The sequence below is a fragment of the Xenopus tropicalis genome, chromosome 8 (genome assembly GCF_000004195.4).
Source record: "Xenopus tropicalis strain Nigerian chromosome 8, UCB_Xtro_10.0, whole genome shotgun sequence".
In the NCBI taxonomy this organism is placed as follows: Eukaryota; Metazoa; Chordata; class Amphibia; order Anura; family Pipidae; genus Xenopus; species Xenopus tropicalis.
Genome location: NC_030684.2, coordinates 71,934,221 through 71,955,168, shown reverse-complemented (window position 1 = coordinate 71,955,168; position 20,948 = coordinate 71,934,221). Strand labels below are relative to the sequence as shown.

At 39.0% G+C, this 20,948-nt stretch overlaps 1 protein-coding gene across 12 annotated transcripts in view; it reads left to right on the top strand.

The window, feature by feature from the left end:
• The first annotated feature begins 229 nt into the window (after positions 1-229).
• syngap1 (synaptic Ras GTPase activating protein 1) overlaps positions 230-20,948 on the top strand; it is a 149,598-nt gene continuing 128,879 nt past the window's right edge. For 11 of the 12 annotated variants that reach the window (XM_031892381.1, XM_031892373.1, XM_031892369.1 and 8 more), the window contains exon 1: positions 230-918. In XM_031892381.1, the coding sequence (XP_031748241.1) occupies positions 894-918 (25 nt within the window). In that variant the 5' untranslated portion in view covers positions 230-893. The remainder of the gene's footprint in view (positions 919-20,948) is intronic. The other variant, XM_031892374.1, reaches the window with a different exon arrangement.

Genomic DNA, 20,948 nt, shown 5'->3' with positions numbered 1-20,948 from the left:
TAGGTCATAAATATTGTTCTGTTTTTAATAGGTTGAACATAGGTCTGATGGTGATTTGAAAAAATTGTTAAATCATAGTAGCAAGAAAAAGGATACAAGGCATCCCTTGCACATTTACTTCTATATAGCTTCCTAGCAGCTCATCATACCATCCAAATTTCTTCCTGTTCTCTCCTCCTCTACCTCTTTCCTCTCTCCCGCTCTCCTCCTCCTCTATCTGATGCAGCATCTCATTCTGAGCATCCTTCCCCTCCTCCTCCACCTCCTCCGCTCTCTCTCTTTCTCTCGCTCTCTCCATCTCTCCGTTTCCCTCCTCCTCCTCCCCCCCTTTAGATTTCCAGCTGCAAAACCTGACGGCCTGTTTTTTTTGTTTTTGTTTTTTTTTTTTTAAGATAATTTGTCCTCTTCACCCCCTTTGCCCTCTTTCTGACACCCCAGTCTTTCCTCTTTCATCCCATTTTGGGGCTCCCTTCACTTTAATTTATTTTTTCTTTTTTTTTTCCGTCCAGTGTTTTCCCCTTATAATTTCTACTTCATTTCTGCTTGTATTTGTATGTGTGTATCTTCTTTGTACTCTCCTGCTCCTTGATACACTTACCTCTCATCTCCATCTCAGGCATTTTCATATTTGCAACCTGTCTTTTCCATGTACATACACTGTACATATATCCATAAATGCATTTAATTAACATAAATACTCCCTATTGCTTTTAATACCATTATTGCATCTCTCTGTCTTCCTCAGTCCATTCTTTTTCCTGTCATCTCCCCCTCTCACTCTCACCCCTGCAGTGCAATCTTCCTTTTCCCCAATGTGATTAGATTCTATTCCTTCTCCTGGTGTTTTTTCTCCCGGGGATTTTCGATGTTCAGATTTACGTCTTAGCTGTGGAATGATGTTCTATGCTCCCTTCAGAGGTAAATCTTACCAAACACATCTTGCACCCCTAAATCTTCTGTTATGTTAAATCCCTCAATTTGTGCTGTTCTAATAACTGTGATTTTTATTCTCAAACTATAGTTCTTTTAAACTGTCAGTTATTTTTTTCAGTTTTATGTTTTCTAATTATGCGTTCTTTTCTGTTTTAATACTTACTACTGTATATCTGAAACTAAGGTTTTAACTTTTCTTTCGCTTGTACTGTTCACTTTTAGCTCCATTTCTTGCTAACAGTGCAAAGCTTTCTCCAGTAGCAGCATAAATCTGAATATTATAACTTTGTTTCTTGTATTTAAACTTTATTCCAGTTTCTTTTAAATATCCTGTCTTTCATTATTGAATATAAGTTATCACTTAGGGTTACAATTGTATACATGTGTGGAGCTAAATATACTATTGTTTCACTTCTGTGTTAATAGTTGCAAGATCAATGCTTTTACAATGACTGACAATTTGATAACATGACTGGAAAATAATTCTCACAATTGTAACTCTCTCTGTGGCTCTCTGGCCACTGTGAGTCTCAACTTGTTTGATTAATTTTGCTTTTTTTCAGTAAGTAAAGCTTTCATTCTTTTTTTAGTGTGTGCTTCAATGTAACTTTGTATGCCATGCTAATTTCCACTTTCTGTCTCTTTTTTTCTAATCATTAATCATTGTTTATGTCTATATATATATTTTGTATCCCTCTACAACTTTTCAATAACAACATGACCTCCCTACCAGTGATTAGGTCTGTTAAATTTGGCAAATCATTTAGTCCTCCAATGTGATTTTGGTTCTTAACTACATGAGTTTGACTCCTGTACTTTCTGTTGATGGCTGATTTCCCTGCGCAATGATAGGGTCATCAGCCAACAGAATATCCTGTCTGGAGCAAGTGTCAGTATTCCTGTCAGTTTGATGTCCCTGTGCTGGGCACTTTTGTTGTGACTGAATATATCTGAAACCTAAGCTTTTCATTGTTTTACCTTCCCAATGTGTATCAATGGATACTGGAAGGCAAGTTGTTTTTACTTTTTTTTGAGTTGACACTTAATTATGTGCCTGGGTGCATTTTGTATTAGCCACATTTTGGGTGTATGTCCTACAACAGGATCATAGGAAGCACAGTTATTGAAGAATACAGAATGCTGGAATGCAAAGAGGGAATGACAGAAGAAGTGCATGAAAGGAACTTAATATAATTAAGAAGTGGATAGGAGATTACTTTGATATGATTTGATACTTTGAATGTAATGTGGTAAAGAAATTTCCCAGTTTTGACAGTAATCACAATACTTAATATTTTTAAGAATTTTAAACATTGCATTGTCATTTGTGTTTTGGACATTTATAGAATATAGAAATAAACATGTAGTAAAGATGCATTACATATTAGTTGTATAATAACAATCTATATTGGTCTGTAACCAGTGTCTGTTACCAGTATTAACCAATAGTCTGATTAATAAGTACATTAACCATCCACATCCTAGCCAGCTGAATTGCATAATCACAGACAAATGTAGAAGTGTAGAAGGAAGCATTCCCATGCCATTATGCAGTTTCACTGGTTAGTATACCTCATTTGTAATTGTAATCTATAGAATGGTATTTATGGGTGTTTATCACCCATGGGATTTGTGCAATTTGTGGATAACCTTTGGAGATGCAAACTAATTGAAATTCTCTATATACAGAATTACCCAGGCTAGATATGGTTAGTATAAACTATTAAAATGTTTTAAACTAAAGTTTTTAAGAAAACCAGGATACTATATTGGTGTAAAATGTGGAAAAAGCACCAGCTGAAATTAGCGGGACAGCAAAAAAAAAGGTGTAATGCAGAATACATTAACATTTCGATCATGCTCCTCAAAAAGACTTCACTCTTATCCTTTTGTATATTATGCCCATTTGCTATCAAATAATTTACACTGGTTCAGATCCACGGATCCAGATCAGGGGCTTTCCACGGATCCTTGCTGCCCTAAAACAGCCTTTTGGATGTGGCCATGCCTCACACCCGGTGCTTACCTTTTTAAGCATCTCAGAGGGGTGGGGGGGTGGATGGACGCATTGCTAATTGCAAAATTGTGCTCTCTTAAAAATCAGAAATTTCAGCTCCTGGAAGTTACCAGGAGCGACATTTTGCCACCACTGGTAACTTGCGGCTGCTGCCACCTGAGGCAAGTTTCTCAACCCACCTCATGGCAGTAGTGCCCCTGAGGGTAGGGTGTCAACAGGAAGGAGCGGCTATGTGCTGTCACAATCATGAATAGCATTGCCACTCCCCCAGCTTTAGTTATAGAAAGTTAAAGTTATAGAAAGCATAACTAGGGATAGACAGTCAGAAGAGGTTTTGGCCTGCTTTTGCAGCCCTTAAAGCGGTACTGACATGTTTTTATAAAAAAAAAAATCATAGGAAGATGTCAGTTTTTATTACTTAAGACTTGCAGCACCAAAATAATTCTGACAAAGTCCCCCAAAGCCGCCCCCAGGCCACTGGTACCTGCTTGGCAGGAAGGAGACAGATAGTAGAAAGAGCTGCGCTGATATCCTACTGTCACACTAGGCTGGGGGCAGCACAATCTTTCTACAGGCAAATTACAAATGAAGACTATAGGATTGTGCTGCCTCCAGCCCAGCCTGTAAGGCTGTATTTAAAACCGGTGTCACCCTAGGCACTGGACCTATATGCGCCCCCTATTTGGCAGAAGTGTCATCACGCTCAGCATGTGTGTGACATTACTTCCAGCCATGTATGACAATTAAATTAACTTTTAGTATGTTATAGTAGTCTTCATTTTATATTTTTTTATGATTTTTGAATAATTAGCCTTACTTTTCTGTCTCTTCTGTGGCCTTCAAATATAAATGCTACATAGTTGCTTGGGTCAGTGATCTTATACCTAACCAAAAAGTAGATTCACTGTGAGGCTTTAATAAACACACAAGTGGATCTTTGCACAATTTGGCTGTCCACTTCACCAGCCCATAGGGACCGATTGGGTAAGCACTGCATCAGCCCACTTATGTGGTACTCCCTTGACTGTGTATTTAAAACTGAAAGAAATTAATCCTATATTAGGTCAGATATTGTTTGGGTAGGCAGTCCCATAAACAGGTTAAAAGCCGCATTAGCACACACACCAAATTGTGGCGCACACGTATTATTTTGGGTGAATCTACATAATTTAGTACTTAGAAATGATGCAGATGGAAGATAAAAGGTCTAAATGTGGACAGTTTGGCCTCTTGACCATTTATTAAAATTACCCTTGCTTTAATGACATATTCAAGGAGCAAAGTGACAGATCATCTGTTTATTTAAAAGGTACTTTCTTACCTGAATTCCTGTGGGGGCTTGATGGCAAGAACAAATAATATTTGGGTACAGGGGCAGGTGAGGATGCATGTGCTAATAAGCTTGCAAAGCAAAAGGGCAGACTGAGTTCCGGTTCCTAGGCAGCTCCAGACCTAAATATAGCTAATACAGCTGCTAAACAAAAAGCTAAATCGTCTATGAAGATTCTCATTCATCCAGGTCATGATATACAGTATCTAGTAGAATTAAGTCTAAAACAACTGGACTTTTCTGAGTTTTTCTTGAAAACGTTTCACCACTCATCCGAGTGGCTTCTTCAAGTTCTTCTTGAACTGAAGAAGCCACTCGGATGAGTGGTGAAACGTTTTCAAGAAAAACTCAGAAAAGTCCAGTTGTTTTAGACTTAATTCTACTAGAAAAAGCTAAATCATTCAAACACAACAAATAATACAAAATAAATGGATTGTCTTAGAATATTAAGGACTACAGCATACAAAAGTTGAAGTAAAAATGAACTACACCTTTTATTTTCCAAGTGTTTGTGCCATAATGATTCAGAAATGCAGATGTTTATTGTTGCTTATGTAATTGTGCAATTGTCATTTTTCCTATTTTTTTACCAGCACCTGGAATAAAAATCTTCTCATGTAAGCCATATGGGCTTCTTAGATTGTAGTAGAGGTCACAAGTGGTGTTACATTAAGTTCGAACTATTTTTGATTTTGATTTCTGTATGTGTAAAAAGATGTGTTTAACTGTTAGAGTTGTATTTAGCTGTCAGAGTTCCATAGAAGAAACTAACCTTGGGAAATTGTCGGATCAGCAAGAAATAACGTCTGAATTAAAACAAGGGATTATCGTGTAAGGACACTGAAAGTAGTTTATCCTGCAGTACAAAAAGTAAAAAGTAAAGTTGCATTCCCAAGAGTGGGGACCTCTCCTGTAACTAGAGAGAAACATTTTGAGTTGAATAAGTCGATACACCAGTGTGACATGCTGTTTGCCACTTCGCGTAATTTTTTGGGGAAATTAGAAAAGGACACCACTTCTTCAGGCAAAAACACATATTAATAATATTACAAGATTTTACCCCAATCTGGGACTTTCCCTTTCCAGGGTAACTTTCACTCTCTGGAACCTTTCGGGGTTTCTCACCATTCCCAGTTTCACACCTTCATAGTGACTCTCACACTCATGAACTCTCGGGCTACTCACTCAGTCACGCTGACTCTCCCCGCCTGGGATAACAGCTCACCAGCTTCTGGCACACTTTGGCTTCTCACTAAGCCTTGCTGACTCTTCTCAGCATTCATACACCTGGTCGCAGCTGCCTCTGCTCCTTGCAGTGGCAGGCAGCACCCCAGCCCCTCTGGGAGTTCCTCACAAAGGCAGGCAACCTTCCTTTCACTCTGAATGACCCCTTCACACTGAGTGACCCCTTCACACTAAGCGACCCCCAAGTTGGGAGCACACTCCTTGTTACCTCTCCAGGCAGCTCCTCTCTCAGCTGCCTCTTAATTAGCCGACTGAGATTAATTAACCCTATATGCACAAGGAATCCCCCTGCAATCCACATCACACACCCCAAATGTACACTTTGCCATACATTTGTAGGAAAGACAGCTGTGTTTCCTAATCACACTGTCACACCAGTCTTAGGCTGATGCCACACGGGCGTATTGTTGGCAAGCCGAAAACCGCTTGCCGAGAATACTCCCCACTACTTTCGCCTACCTTGTGCCTGCACCCGAATGAATGGAATACGCACCTGTAGCCAATACCCGCCAAAAACGCTAGACTTTACATCTACGGCAGATATCGGCTACATGTGCCTGTACCTGAGCGTATTTCATTAATTCAGGTGCAGGCACAGGTAGGAGCATATGGCGATATTTTCGGCAAGCGTTTTTCTGCTTGCCGGAAATATATGCCATACGCTATGTGTGGCATCAGCCTTAAGGATAAATATAAAAACATTTTTGCCTTGTCAGAAGAAGTATCAGCACTGATCAACTTTTATACTATTCTACATACTTAAACTCGTTTTAGTCCTTGCTGCCAGAAATTTTGCAGGGGTATGTGAAGCAACGTGTTAGTATTCTATCTATCTTGACTATCTATCTTGGTTGTATGGTAGCATTTTCCTCTTGTTGTATTTTGCAAGGCTTCTGTGTCTTCTGCTGGACTTTTAATTAGATGGTGCTTATAAACTTTAGTGAGTGATATCCCCTTGTTAGTTTACTTTTATTTGATCATTTTGTACTCCTCTTCTTAAAGAAAAAATAAAAATAGGAGATGCCACATTGTTTGTACAAATGGGTATTTTGTACTGTTGACTTTGACCACCTACCGGATATTTGACTAATTTTGATACCACAGGGCTTATTTATTATAAAAATTGTATTTGTTTGTACTGTGGATATTTTCTGCCACTTTTTCGTATATTTGCACAAATTTTTCACACTTTGGGGCTGATTTACTAAGACACGAATTCCGACCGAATTGGAAAAATTCCGATTGGAAAACGAACATTTTGCGACTTTTTCGTATTTTTTGCGATTTTTTCGGCGCCTTTACGACTTTTCGGAAATTATCGCGACTTTTTCGTTACCAATACGATTTGCGCGAAAAAACGCGAGTTTTTCGTAGCCATTCCGAAAGTTGCGATTTTTTCGTAGCGTTAAAACTTGCGCGAAAAGTTGCGCTTTTTTCGCAGCGTTAAAACTTAAAAGGCGCAACGTTTCGCACAAGTTTTAACACTACGAAAAAAATCGAAACTTTTTGCGCAAGTTTTAACGCTACGAAAAAATCGCAACTTTCGGAATGGCTACGAAAAACTCGCGTTTTTTCGCAAAATTCGTATTGGTAACGAAAAAGTCGCGATAATTTAACGAAAAAATCGCAAAATACCGATCATTACGAAAAAAACGCAATCGGACGCATTCGGCCCGTTCGTGGGTTAGTAAATGTGCCCCTTTGTGCAACTTTTTCGTACTTTGCGACAAAATTTGTGAGACAAAATCGTATTTTCACGTCGAGCACGAAAGTTTTGGATTCATTTAAGCTTCGGTATCGTGACTTTCCTTGGGGCAGGTTGGAGCTGCAGAGTGCCATTGAGTCCTATGGGAGGCTTCCAAAATCATGCACAGAAGTCAGAAAGGTTTTCACGCTGTTTACGATAGTTCGGATAAGGAAATTTCATGACTTTCAGATCACCAATATGATATTATCATGACTAATACGATTTTTCGTAAGCAGTTTCATGATATTTGCGATCATCAGAAATTATCGTATTTAATCTGAATTTTTCCCATTTCGGGATTCAAACTCGTACTTTGATGATTCAGCCCCCACATATTAGCACAAGAAGAAAGGGGGAAAAAGGCACACAAAACGAATTGCTGGTGTAAAACATACCTCCAACCTGTTTATTGCGGAGTGCACATACAGACCAAACATTTCAAGAGCTACATGCTCTCTTCCACTGATGAAGAGAGCATGTACTGTAGCTCTTGAAACGTTTGGATGGAAAGGCACAGCTCTCTAAAGAGAAGCTCCAAAGACATTCTGCAAGACTGCGCTTCTACTGTGGTGGCATGCTTACTTTGCCAACACACTGTCCACTGAAGCAAGGAAACTCCAAACCTAGGTGAGATGGGGAAGTCTTATATAGGAGGCACTGAACATTCTTCCCATAAAGTTAATCAATTCCTGCTTCCCATACAGTTCCACTTGCCTTGATGATAGACAACAGACCTCTGGAGTAATTTCAGAAACAACTGGGGAGTTATCTTGGACTGTGAAGGCTTGAGTGAGAAACTGTCTTTCCTCATTATTAATTGCCTTCAGCTTCAGTTTTTCTGGGTTTACCATGGCTAACAGTTGCCACGTTTGATCTCAATTTCATTCATACTTTGCCAAAAGGTTATAAAACTGTAGCTGATTTGGTTAATAAAAAGTCTGCTTAAAACCTTCCGTCTTATTACCTTTATGATTGCTCCACTGATCGTCTTCCCAGAACCATGCCACCCCAGTGGTCAAACCTACACCCTGTCTCTAAAAACAAAGCTGTTTCTAAAAACAAAAGCTATTAAGTAATATATAAAACACAATCTATAGTGTAGGTTTATCTGACCTTTAACCTTTCCTGTCGGTGCATGATTTTTCTTTGTAAAGATGGAGGTCTCCTGCCCAGTATGGATTATAGGGGTCTCAACAGAATTACTACTAAAAACTTTTATTCCTTGCCCCTTATCTCTGAACTCTTTGACCAACTGAAAGGAGCAAGAATATTTACTAAAATTAACTTCTGTTGGTCTTAAAACCTGGTCTAAATGTAAGACAGCCTTTAACACCAGAGATGGGCACGATTAGTACCTGGCAGAGTGCCCCCACTGTCTTCCAGGAATTTGTTAATCTCTTTAGATATTTATTGTATGGTTATTATGATAGCTTCTGATGAAGTGGCCTTGAGCCATGAAACGCGTCAAGCTGGGGGGTTTCAGTTCTTCTATTTTTGCAACATGTTTTTAATGGAAGCTAGAAATAAAAGTTCATTTTATTTTTATTAACATAGTTGTCTTGGCGTGCTCCATCCTACTATACCTATTGTTTTGCCTTTGCTACGCCTGGATCGGGGGCATTTTGGATGTGTTAGCACGGGACACTATGAACGCGGAACCTATCCGGTGAGAGCTCCCTGTTTTTGTGCTTAGAACTTATTGTATGGTTATTGTCTGCTTAGACTATATCTTCTCTAAAGACTTTTCCAACCACAGAACCAAGCTATCTGAAGTACTATCTCTGTCAGGTACTGTGGGAAATCTGAAGTTTGGACTGTGTCTTGAACTGTACCTGCATTAATCTACTGAGCCACTGGGGGCTTTTTGAGCTGGTGCTGGCCAGTTTCCTTTAATGGCGTTCAATATAATTCTCTTCTGCAAAGTTTACTCATCTAACTTAATTTGCTATATGTAGCCTCAATTGATAAATTAAAGGATTATTAAAGGATTATTTAAGTTTGTCTCGCACCACATTGTGTTGCTTGATTATTAAAGCACCCTAGCCTGATCCAACCTGCTACCTTGTTGAATTCCTGCCTGATCCTTACATCTATGTGCCTGTACTCTAAAAAATGTTCTCCTTCTTAGCAGAATTGTGGTATTGGAAATGGGAATTAATGACATCAAAATTAGCCTTAGAGGAGTGATCTTTTGGAAGGAAAATTACATCTTATCACCATCTTCATACATTTCAAAATCTTGTAGTATATCCAAACTCTTAAAGGACATGTAAACCCCACTTGCAAAAATGTAATCAGTGAACAGCTTCTTTGAAATCTTTCAATACCTGCCACAATGGTTGTCCAGAGGTTAATAGTAAGGCTGCAGCATCTCATTTAGATTTCCTTCTCCTCCTGTAACCCACTCAGCCCCCTCCCTCGGGAATTCGCTATGATTTCTGGCTTGTCAGACATGCTCAGTTGTTCTAAGCTCAGATTACTAAACACGCCCTCCAGTCTAGCAGCCAGTGAAGAGATGGCATTGCTGGTTTCCATAGAAACTTCAATTTTTTCTCCTGCTCAGCTTTACCATCACAGTGCTCAAACAAAGCAGAACTTTTATCAGACAGTTGTGCCTGTGTGAGCCTGTATTCTTGAAATGTACGCTGAATAAGGGTCTGTGTGTGTGTATTCTGTTTGCAGATTTAAATGTATCTGATTATGTATCAGGAAAAATGGCCACGGGGTGAAAGCTGCTATTGGCTTTAGGAAAATGTGATGGTGCTGGCAAGTAGAGGGGATATATGCAGTACAAATGATGCCATTTGGGTGGGGGAGACGTGCCTAACTTAAACTTGCCTAAATTGTAGGCAAGTGTAGACTTTACATGTCCTTTAAAAGACTGAATATCAGACAGGGGGCTTATAATTATTATTATCATCATCATGGCCTCTCAAATAAAAATGCAGGCACTTTTCCAACATGCCAACTTGTCTGCATCTGGAGTTCCACTAAAGCAAATTTGGAGAAAAGTTTTCTCCTCTTTAAAGTTTGTCTGTTTACTAGGAACAGAACATGTGTGTTCTCTAAAGCTCATTCCCAAATTTAGAGAAAGGTTGTCTTGCACAGAAAAGATCACAGAAAAGATCATAAATCTGGGTACACTGTAGTGCATTAATTCCCAACCAGTGGCTCGGGGGCAACATGTTGCTCACCAACCCCTTGGATGTTGCTCCCAGTGTCCTCAAAGCAAGTGCTTATTTTTTAATTCCTTTTAGTTGCATAAAAACAAGATCTACTACCAAGCAAAGTCTCCTGTAAGCTGATAGTGTGCATAGGGGTTACCAAATAGCCAATCACAGCCCTTATTTGGCTCCTCCATGAACTTTTATGCTTGTGTTGCTCCCCAAGTCTTTTTACATTTGACTGCAGCTCACGAGTAACAAAGGTTAGGGACCCCTGCTGTAGTGTGTTACATTCCTTATCTAATTATTCTTGTTCCTAACTCTCCTGCTTGACTCTGGCTAATCTAATCCCCCCATTTGCTGCCTAAAGGTGGCCACACACGTGGCGATTTGCGATCTTTGAAAGATCGTTAAATCCGCCAGTAACCTTCAGGGCTGAAACGACAGATAAGGAGGTAGAAACAATAGGATTTCTACCTCCTTCTGCCGATTCAGCCCTGACGGCAGATTTTGCTCAGGCGCCTTCTATGGCGCCCAATCAAAATCTTTTAACCTGGCCGATCGGCAAGTCGACCGATATCAGCAGCTTCCTGCGATATCGGTCGACTCGCTGACTTGCCATACACGCACCGAATATCGTACAAAACGAGGTTTCGTACGATATTATCGGTGCATGTATGGCCAGCTTAACTCTTTAACTTTCTCGATACTGGATATTGGAGTTTGCCTACTTTACCGAGTATTGCTTTTTTTCTTGGTCCAGACATCAACTCCCAAAATGTCAAGTGGCTCTGACTGGAAAAGACCTGACTTATGAATTTAAGAGGTCATTAAATCCATGCTGTGTGAAACTTGTTCACAAAACATGTTTTGATGTTGGACCAACAGATACTACATTTGGCATATGTTCAGGATTGCTGTGTGTAGCTTTGAAAAAATGGGAGGGGTCCTTTAGACATTTTATTTTTAATGATGATGATCTTTACAAAGTTTCAATATTTAGAAAAAATAGACTAGAACAGGGTGAAAAAAACATTCTAGTGCCATAATTTAGATGTAACTTATCTGCCTATGAGAGAACACTCTGGTGTTCTTTAGACTGAATCAAATGTAAATTCTGAAAAGAAAACATAAAATCTAGAAAACTAAAATCGCTGATTCCAGGAAATGTAAAACCTGGAGATATAAAATGAGGGTTCCAATGTATTTAGCTTTCAAATGATGTCAATCAATAAGATGATTTTTTTTACCACCTTTCTTTGAAAGCTAATTTTGGACTTTTTTTTGCATCGTTAACTTGACTTGCTTGTAATGCTTGGTGACAACTGGATTAATGCCAACACTGGTTCACAGTTTACTAGCATTTCACTACTGCTGTCGCTGGGTTCTAAATACCAACCTCAGTCATGTGAAGGCAGCATGGGTCCGTTAACTTTACATCTAAATAAAGGAATAGTATGAAATGCCTTTGAGATATAAAGGTATTTTACAGAAAATATGCATCAGTGATTCGATCAAGTGGTTCTAAAGCCACAGCACAGCATTCCTGTCATGCTTTTTGCTCAGATTCTAGCTTTATAACTTGCAGAACACAGTGGTCTGAGATTGTACTTAATTTGTTTGAGATACTATTTAAAGCCCACTGTTTATTACATTGCAGGATTAGAGTCCTTAACAGAATTAATTAGCTGTGAATAACAGGTCAGTGTCATTCACACTTTGCACAACAGCACTAACATCGATGTCTTATTAAATAATAACATTGATTATCATCTTATCAAGACATATAGTAAAATAGTTATATCATCCCCATTATATAATTTAAGGCTTACTGGCATATCTAGAAATGACTGACTTCTCCTGGAGCTTTGTGAAACTGAACTTCATTCCAAATATGTATTAAAACTACAAACTGGCCTCTCCAGCAATCACATTTTTGGGCCTCCATCAATCACAAGGTCTGTCCCCTTGAACTTCGTCTTGTTACTTGTACAGTCATGTGTGTCACCCTATCACAGGCTGGTTCTGTTGTGAGAACCAGAACCAAAGGTAGGTTTGGGAACTCAATATGACTACTTTAAAGGGGACCTGTAACCATAAGAAATAATTCTTATCTATTGTGTTTATCAAGCAAAATAACCTTCACTTACACTATATAAATAATATAAACTTTGACAGCTGGGATTTTTAAATGCCTTTATATTGGGTATAAATGTGTTAAATTTGAAAAGGACTTTTATTATACAGCTTTTTATGTCTGGGTGACAGTTCCCCTTTAACTTCCAATACTTGTTTCCTAATTAATTTAATCACTCTCTCTTTGTCCCTTACAAGTATCCATGGTATCATTTGTATGTATCTCATAAAGCAATTTTAAAGGGGTTGCTCACCTTCAAGTTAACTTTTAATATGATGCAGAGGGTAATATTGTAAGACAATTTGCAATTGGTCTTCATTTTTTGTTTGTGTTATTTTTTAATTAGTCACTTTTGGTTCAGTAACTCTTCAGTTTCAAATTTCAGTAGTTATCTGGTTGCTAGGGTTCAAATTACCTTAGCAACTAGTTAGTGGTTTATATGAGAGACTGGATGCCAAGACATAGGAAAAGTTAACTTAAAGGTGAACCACCCTTTTAAAGTTTATCCATGCAAATAGCCCTACAGCTAGATACAAGTTATTTCAGAGGATTTCTTTGGTTTATTTTAGAAATTGTACTACGAATTGGATTAAAGGAGAAGGAAAGGCTAAGTCACTTGGGGGTGCCAAAATGTTAGGCACCCCCAAGTGACTTAGATCGCTTACCTTTTACCCTGGGCTGGTGCCCCTGTTGGGAGAGAACAGCACCAGCCCGGGGTAGCAGCGAGCGCTTCCTACTTCCTATTCGCATGCGCCGGCCCACGGATTTCGCCGGCAGAAGAAAAAGGAAGGAGGAAGCGCTTCCTACAGGTGCCCTGGGCTGGTGCTTTTTTCTCCTAACAGGGGCACCAGCCGGGGTAAAAGGTAAGCGATCTAAGTCACTTGGGGGTGCCTAACATTTTGGCACCCCCAAGTGACTTAGCCTTTCCTTCTCCTTTAAGAATTAGCCTTTCAATCTGAAATACACTAGAGATGCACCAAAATCCTGGATTTGTTTCTGGTTTCAGCGAATCAATGCTTTTTCAGGAGGAATCGAACAAATCCAAGTGCCTGGCCTAATTGAATCCAAACCCTATTTGTCATGGAAGAGGAAGTCTGATTTTGTTTGTAATTTTTATGCAGCCCAGTTCACTTTACTGGTCTGTTGAGGAGGTAAAATTCCCTGAAATCCAGGGAGAGGGAAGTAAGAATAAACCAGCTAACACCTTTCTTTGGCATCCCTTAACAAAATACAAGGCATTGTTCATCAGATAAGATTTCAGCAAAATGTGGTTGCATTCCATATTTACTTGCACTAGTATTGGACTTATCCTGCCAGCATTGGAAAACTGCAGCTTTGGCTACTATTTAATTGTAAAACTAAAACCCCACTACCCCATACATAGTGATCTACAAAGGAACCAACTTAATTGTAAGATCCCATTCATCTAATTACAGTTGGTTGAGGTAGGTTGCCATAGATAGACTGCACAAAATAAAAATGTGTTCAATATAGTTAGTTAGGCAAAATGTAATGAGTGGCTTGAGGGGGAGCCATATGTGACATAACTGTTCAGTTAGTTTGCATTTGAATCTGACCTGCGTGCTCACAAACTAACTAAGCATTTATGTCCCTTGTGGCCCCCCTGACTAACTTAACAGGTTAGAGAGCTGAAAGCAGGAAGTTGAGTTCTGGCTATAATGTTAGACATCTGCCCCCCTCTAGCCTAACTAACTATATTACAAATATTTTTTATTTTGCACAGTCAATCTATTTTACCCAATTTCATTTTTACACTGAACCGTTCCTTTAAGAATGAAATTGCACATGGGACTTTTAATCATATGCAAGTGAAGCTCCTTGCAGACAACAACATGCTAGAAAATACCTTTATTATGGGAATCACAGAATTTAAATTATATAATGGCACAACAGTCCTTCAAAGTTACCTGTTAAAGTTCTGCACACTGCCTTTTAAGGGAAATTTCTCACCTTACTTACCTTTTGTGATTAATGAACATACAGAGTGGATTATCTGGAGCAGGCTCTCCAGTCAAATGGATGAGCTGAAATATGATATGTATAAAGGGGACTCCTGCAGCTATCCAGGTCTCTTCCGTGCTTGTTGCCTGGTAGAAATGAGCTGGCAGTGCTTTAGTGTTTAGTGCTTTACTGCATAGCTGTTGCAAACCACAGTACTTGCATAACCCAACTGACAAACCCTCAGAGGTTTCAGTGGTTTGTACTTTTGTAGTGACATTACCTCAGGAATTGCTGAATGGCAAACATTTTTTTTACTTACTCCCTCTTTTATATATGGTGGTTGTGTGGTTGGCTATACCTAGAACTGTACATCTTGTTTGTATGTACTCTGTTAAAGGGGTGCTATTGTGAAAATAAAAATGTAATATAAGCTTCATCTCATGGAAATTAGGATCTTTCTAAACATAAATTCTCATTCCTGGCTCTGCAGTCATAATTGTATAACTCTTTGCATATTGAAAGACCCGGTGTTCACTTGTTTTATTATTCTACATAATGATTTGTGTGAGATAAAATGAAAGGTTTGATGCAATTTTTAAACGTTTCATAAAAACTGTAAACTTTAGCAAAGCTTTGAACTTTGGTAGTTTATAGTACAAATGCACTTTTACCCATTTAAATTTGTCAAAATGTTATCATTCCAAAAATATTTTTTCATTAATGGTATTTGTGTCAAAATGAGGTCCTTGTACTTCTGTACAGTTGCATTTGGCACTGCTCGGCCTTTCTTGCCTGCCGTTTCAAAACGAGCACTGCTGTGCCTATTTACACAGAGGAACCATGGAGCTACCACCACACCCTGACCAGGCGGTAACTGCAGGGTTCCCTTCTTACAGGCGTCACTTGTATTTCAAACACCAGAAATGCTTCCAACCAGACCTGCTCAGTTGCATCCAATTTGTGATTAAATGTGCATTTTGTTATGGTAATTTTGGCAAATCAGACCCATGTGTGGTAGGTGCAGCAATATTGCATCACCCCCTTGAGGCCGCAATGAAGCATGAATTTTGTTTACCACAGTGGATTGCGTCCATAGGCCCATTGTACTTGCACCTATAGAACGCAAAGATGTCATTGTGATGCCGAATGCCAGAAATGACACAATCATGAATGATTGCGTCATGACTTTTACCAATCAGATACAATTTCAATCACCTGCCATGGCACAATCATGACTTTGAGCAAATGGCATGTGATATAAATTGTATCTGATTGGTAAAAAAATACATGTGTATCACCGCAACAGCTGCCACAAAGACCACCTACACTGGAATTATTTTAAAAACTCATGTACAAATCATAGGGAATTGCTCTTTGTGCATTGCACTTATGGTCATAAATGAACCCAAACATCTCTAGATGCCATACGCTTTGGTAATTTTATTCATATTGTGTATAGAGCTGTTTAGTAGACCCATTTGCTAAACTTTGTTAATCCTATGCACAGTGGCTTAGAGGGGGGGGCACACCTTGTGACCATGGGGGCGCCTACTAAGGCGAGTAGTGGGTGACCCACTATGCATGCAAAATAACAGGTGGACTACGAGTACATGTGGGGTGGGCTTACCCACAATTTTGTGTGCGAGGGAATGGGTGTAGAAAGATATGTTGTTACAGAAGAGGAATTACAGAAAAAAACTTTGGATGTCATAAAAAAACTAGAGGGGGGCATTTAATATGACAAACAAAAATGTCAGCAGGCCTTCGCAATTTCCACAGCAGGCATTGTAAAAGGAAAGTATCTGTGAGATCTATGAGTGCCTGCTGAAATTTTTGTTGGGTTTGGATTACCTCGCAAAGCAGTATCTGATCTTGATCTGCAATTTTACCAAGACCCACACAGAGCCTAGATGCAAATTATATAAGTGAGCTCAAAAAAGCACCTTTAAGTGCTCATCCAAAAACCATGTAATGCCTCACTGCACTCTGCACCAAAATCCTCCAGCCCTGACCTTACAGCAGGAAGAAAGGACTGTACCAGTGTGGCCTGCACCTGCCACTGCTCTGTAACTTACGTTAAGGGGCATCGAAAGGCATAACACACTTGTATTGAAAGCACATGTCACTCACATGCTTTATGAACACCAGAAATTACACCAGGCAGACAGAAAATATTTAATGTAATAACTCATGATTTGCGACAAAGGGTACGCGCAGTTGTGTCAATGATGCAGGAATCATGGGAAAAAAATGGTACATTGTGGGAAAAAAACATGGCAATTGTGCTCAGTATTGCATTTTGCTTCTTGCTTTTGTGGATGTAAATGACAATTTATATCGTTTTCCTAAGTAAGCCACCACAGGGTCAATCTGCTGGAGGGAAGCCAACACTGAAACATAGAGCTGGAAGTAAGCCAGAACTGGATCAAGCAGCAGGGAAGCCAACACTGGATCAGGCTGCTGGGGAGAAGCTGGCACTAGATCAGGCAGCATTGCAACCAGCACTGAATCAGGCAGGGAGGAACCTGGCAATACATCAAACAGCAGGGAAGTTGCCATTGGATCAGGCAGTGGGATTTTATGCTTGTTCAAGAAGTCATCCAAAACAGTCTTAAAATAATTAATGGAATCTGGGATCACAACACCACCTGACAGGGCATTCCACAACCTCACTGCCTCACAGTCAAAAACCAATTACTCTGCCTCAAATGAAAGGTTAATTCTTCACAGCTAAAAGGGTGGCTTTGAATTCCTTGATCTTTTCTAAGGGATAAAAAATTCCCTATCTGTCTATAATGTCCTCTAAAGTACTTGTAAAGAGTAATCATGTCCCCTCACAATCACCTTTTCTCTAAAGAAAACAACCCCTATCTTGACAGTCTGTCAACTTGCTCATCCCTGCATTCTCTCTAGCTTATGAATGTAATTTTTTTAAGGACTGGGGCCCATAACTGCTCTGCATACCTAAACCGTGGCAAAATTATGTTTTTGTCCCTTATATTTCTATGCAAGACATTACTTTATTTGCTTTAGTAGCCACTAGTGACACTGCCTAGAGTTACACAGCTTGTTATTCACAAAAATTCCCAAATATTTTATGTCTGACAAGATTTATTTATTATAAACCAATACTTACAGTATTGTGATTTGCAAGTATTTTATAATTTACTATCATTCGAGCCATCCCTGCTTATTTGAATATCTTAGAATTCCTCAACAGTAACACTTAAAGTTTTGCTTTGCAACATCTTTCCTTGCTTAAAAGGGAAATATACTCACATGTATATTTGTAAAGCATCATGTAAAGACATTTTCCCAGTTAATAAAAGTCTGTAAGGATCAGTTAGGGCAAGGTCACACAAAATGTATATCCCCTTCTCTCAGGCCTGCATTTTGGCCAAGCTGAGAGAAGGGGATCGGATGTTGGCCTGAAAAATACGAAAGCGAACAATTTCCAGGCTGACCTCTAATTCGCTCTAGATGTTGCAATGTCACAATGAAAGTTGCAACGTAACAATGTGGAAGCTCCACAGCGGACCCTTTGGCCAGCATGTCCACAGGTAAGAGACCTGTCTGACTGGTGGGGTTGAGGCTTATAGGTCTAAAATTGGGTGTCTTTGTTACTTCCTTATAGAGCTGTCTCTGCAACATAATCTCAAAGGAGACCGTGTTATGATCACTGTTGCCTTAATGCTCACTCACACAAATGTCACAGCAGTAAACCAGATGGCCGTTGATCATAAAACATAGGTGTAGTATAATATGGATAAGCCTTTTTACAAACTCAACTGCTATATTTTTATACATTCTGAAATCCTTGTGGTCCAAGCTGATATTTGGCTAAGTTACATGGTTCAGCAACATGCACAAAAATGTTAAGCTTTCTGGAAAGCAATTACCTGCAATATGATTTTGATGGGACTTGGAGACATCATGTATGTATGTATGTACATCTTTATTTATAAAGTGCTACTTATGTATGCAGCACTGTACAGTAGAACAATAAATTAATACAACAGGAGGTTATTAAAATAATAGATAAATGCAAAGACTGATAATAAATACAAATAAATACAAAGTACAGTTGCAATAAGTTAAGAATCAAAGAGACAAGAGGATTGAGGTCCCTGCCTCATAGAGCTTACAATCCAAATGAAAATCTAATTGAAATAAATATCTAATAAATATCATACAAATACAGGTTATTTCCATGCAGAACCTTCTGATCAAATGTATCATATTACACCTGTCAGTACACAAAAGGTTTTGGCCAGGAAATTTATAGTAATTTCTGTCAAAAATCCACCCTGTGTGCAGTGACGGACGGGCTGTGGGCTGTATTAGCATTTTCTTTACCGGCAGCAGTGGAGCGAAAGCATTTTGTGCTGTTAGCCTTAGTCAATGCTAAGCTGCCATTGTCTATGTGGGTGACAGGACACAAGCTTCCTTCTCACTTCCCACATGGTTCCTATTTGGTAAAATCAGCCTAATACCTTAGTTAGAGGGCAAAAGCAGGAATATAAATATAATTTATAAATATAAATAATGAGTTCCTAATATTTCCATTAAAAAGGCCCATAGGGATAATAAAATTTAAGCTTTGAAAGTAAAGGGAAAGATACTTAATAGTATAAAACCCAGCGCCGGATTTCTAACCCGGGCACCCGAGGCCCCCCCCGGTTCGTTGCGCTCCCCCGAACGTGCATGTGTGGACATCAGACATTTAAACTCCCATACAGGGCAATACATGCAGTCAGATCTCATAATGTAGGGGTCCATGCAAACCCCTTACAGACAATGACCGTGAGTTAGCTAGAAATCACTCTAGCTGGTTTAAGCCCGAAACGTTGCTGTGTGCACTTGAGTAAAGTCACTTTTTTCTACAACATTTCCGGAGTGCTGCTGTTTTTTCATTTTATCCTAGAAATCACTCGTAATACCCCAGGATCCATAAGGCCTTATATTCTTCTGCATTTGCATTTAGTAGACCACCATCTAGTTGTTTAGTTTACCATATTGTTTTGAAAAGCTTTTGGCTAGTAGTTTTCTGCTAGTGAACTTGGACTAAGTGGGAAATTTATTAATGTACGAATGCTCCGAGCGTATTTTCTGCGACAATTTTGTAGCTTGCGCAACTTTTTGTACTTTGCGACAAAATTTGTGTGACAAAATCGTATTGTCGCGCCGAGTACAAAAGTTTCGGATTCATTCAGGCTTTATTATCGTGACTTTCCTTGGGCCAGGTTGGAGCTGCAGAGTGCCATTGATTCCTATGGGAGGCTTCCAAAATCATGCACAGAAGGATCAAAGTCCAAGGAAAAGTTTTCCCGCTGTTTCCGATCATTCGGTACGAAAATTTTATGACTTTCGGAGTGCCAATACAATATTATCGTGACTATTCTGATTTTTTCGTAAGCATTTTCGTGATATTTGCGATCATCAGAAATTATTGTATCCAATCCGAATTTTACCCATTTTGGGATTCGAACTCTTGATTTGATGAATGTGCCCCTTAGACTTTAGTGATTGTTGTTAAAATAAAATAAAATCTAGAGGGGTGAGTCATATATGCACAGTGTAAAATAGGGTAGCATACCACTTTGTTTAAGTATGTCTGTATCTGTTTGCCATATGTTTTTCCATAGTTATTTTAACAACAGAAAGCTTTGATATAGTGCTATTAAAAAAGATGGAAGAAAAATAAACATTTTTGATTTACAATATTATCATGCTATTTTGTGTTGTAATTTAGCTGATTAAAAAACACAGCAAAAGTTCAACAGATAAAAAACAAAACAAAAAGACTTTCCACCTGCAACAATAGGAGTCGCTGGTGGAAAGGCTTACATATTGCTTTAGCTCTCTGAAGTTGTGTGAACTTGCCTGCAGGAGGAAACTTTGTGCTACTTCAGAAAGCCAAAGCAATGTGTAGCCCTTTCCACTGGTGACTCCTTGTTGCCTGTGGAAATACATTTTGGAGCAGTTATTCACTCACAATAGCAGAGATCTATTGCGGGCAACTAACTCACTTCGTGGGGCTTCAGCCTTATATAATATCCAATCTCTTTTTAAATTAGTATTAATTGTTTTGTTTGTTGTTTTATAATACTGCAGAGAAAGTGTGTATTTTAAAGGGAATTTGTTTTAATATGGTGACCCCTCCTTCAGAATCTTGATGTAATATTTGTAATTATATGCATGCTTTTTTGATGTCAAGGTATTTTATCACATCACTTATTTAGTTTAATTGTCACTAGTGATTAGCGAATTTGTTCGCCAGGCATAGATTCGCAGCAAATTTCTGCATTTCGCCATTGGTGAATTTTTTTGCGAAATTTCCGAGTAAATTTGCAGGCAAAAAATTTTTTGTGCGTCAAAAAAAGTCATGGTCGCATAAAAAAAGGGCACAGTCG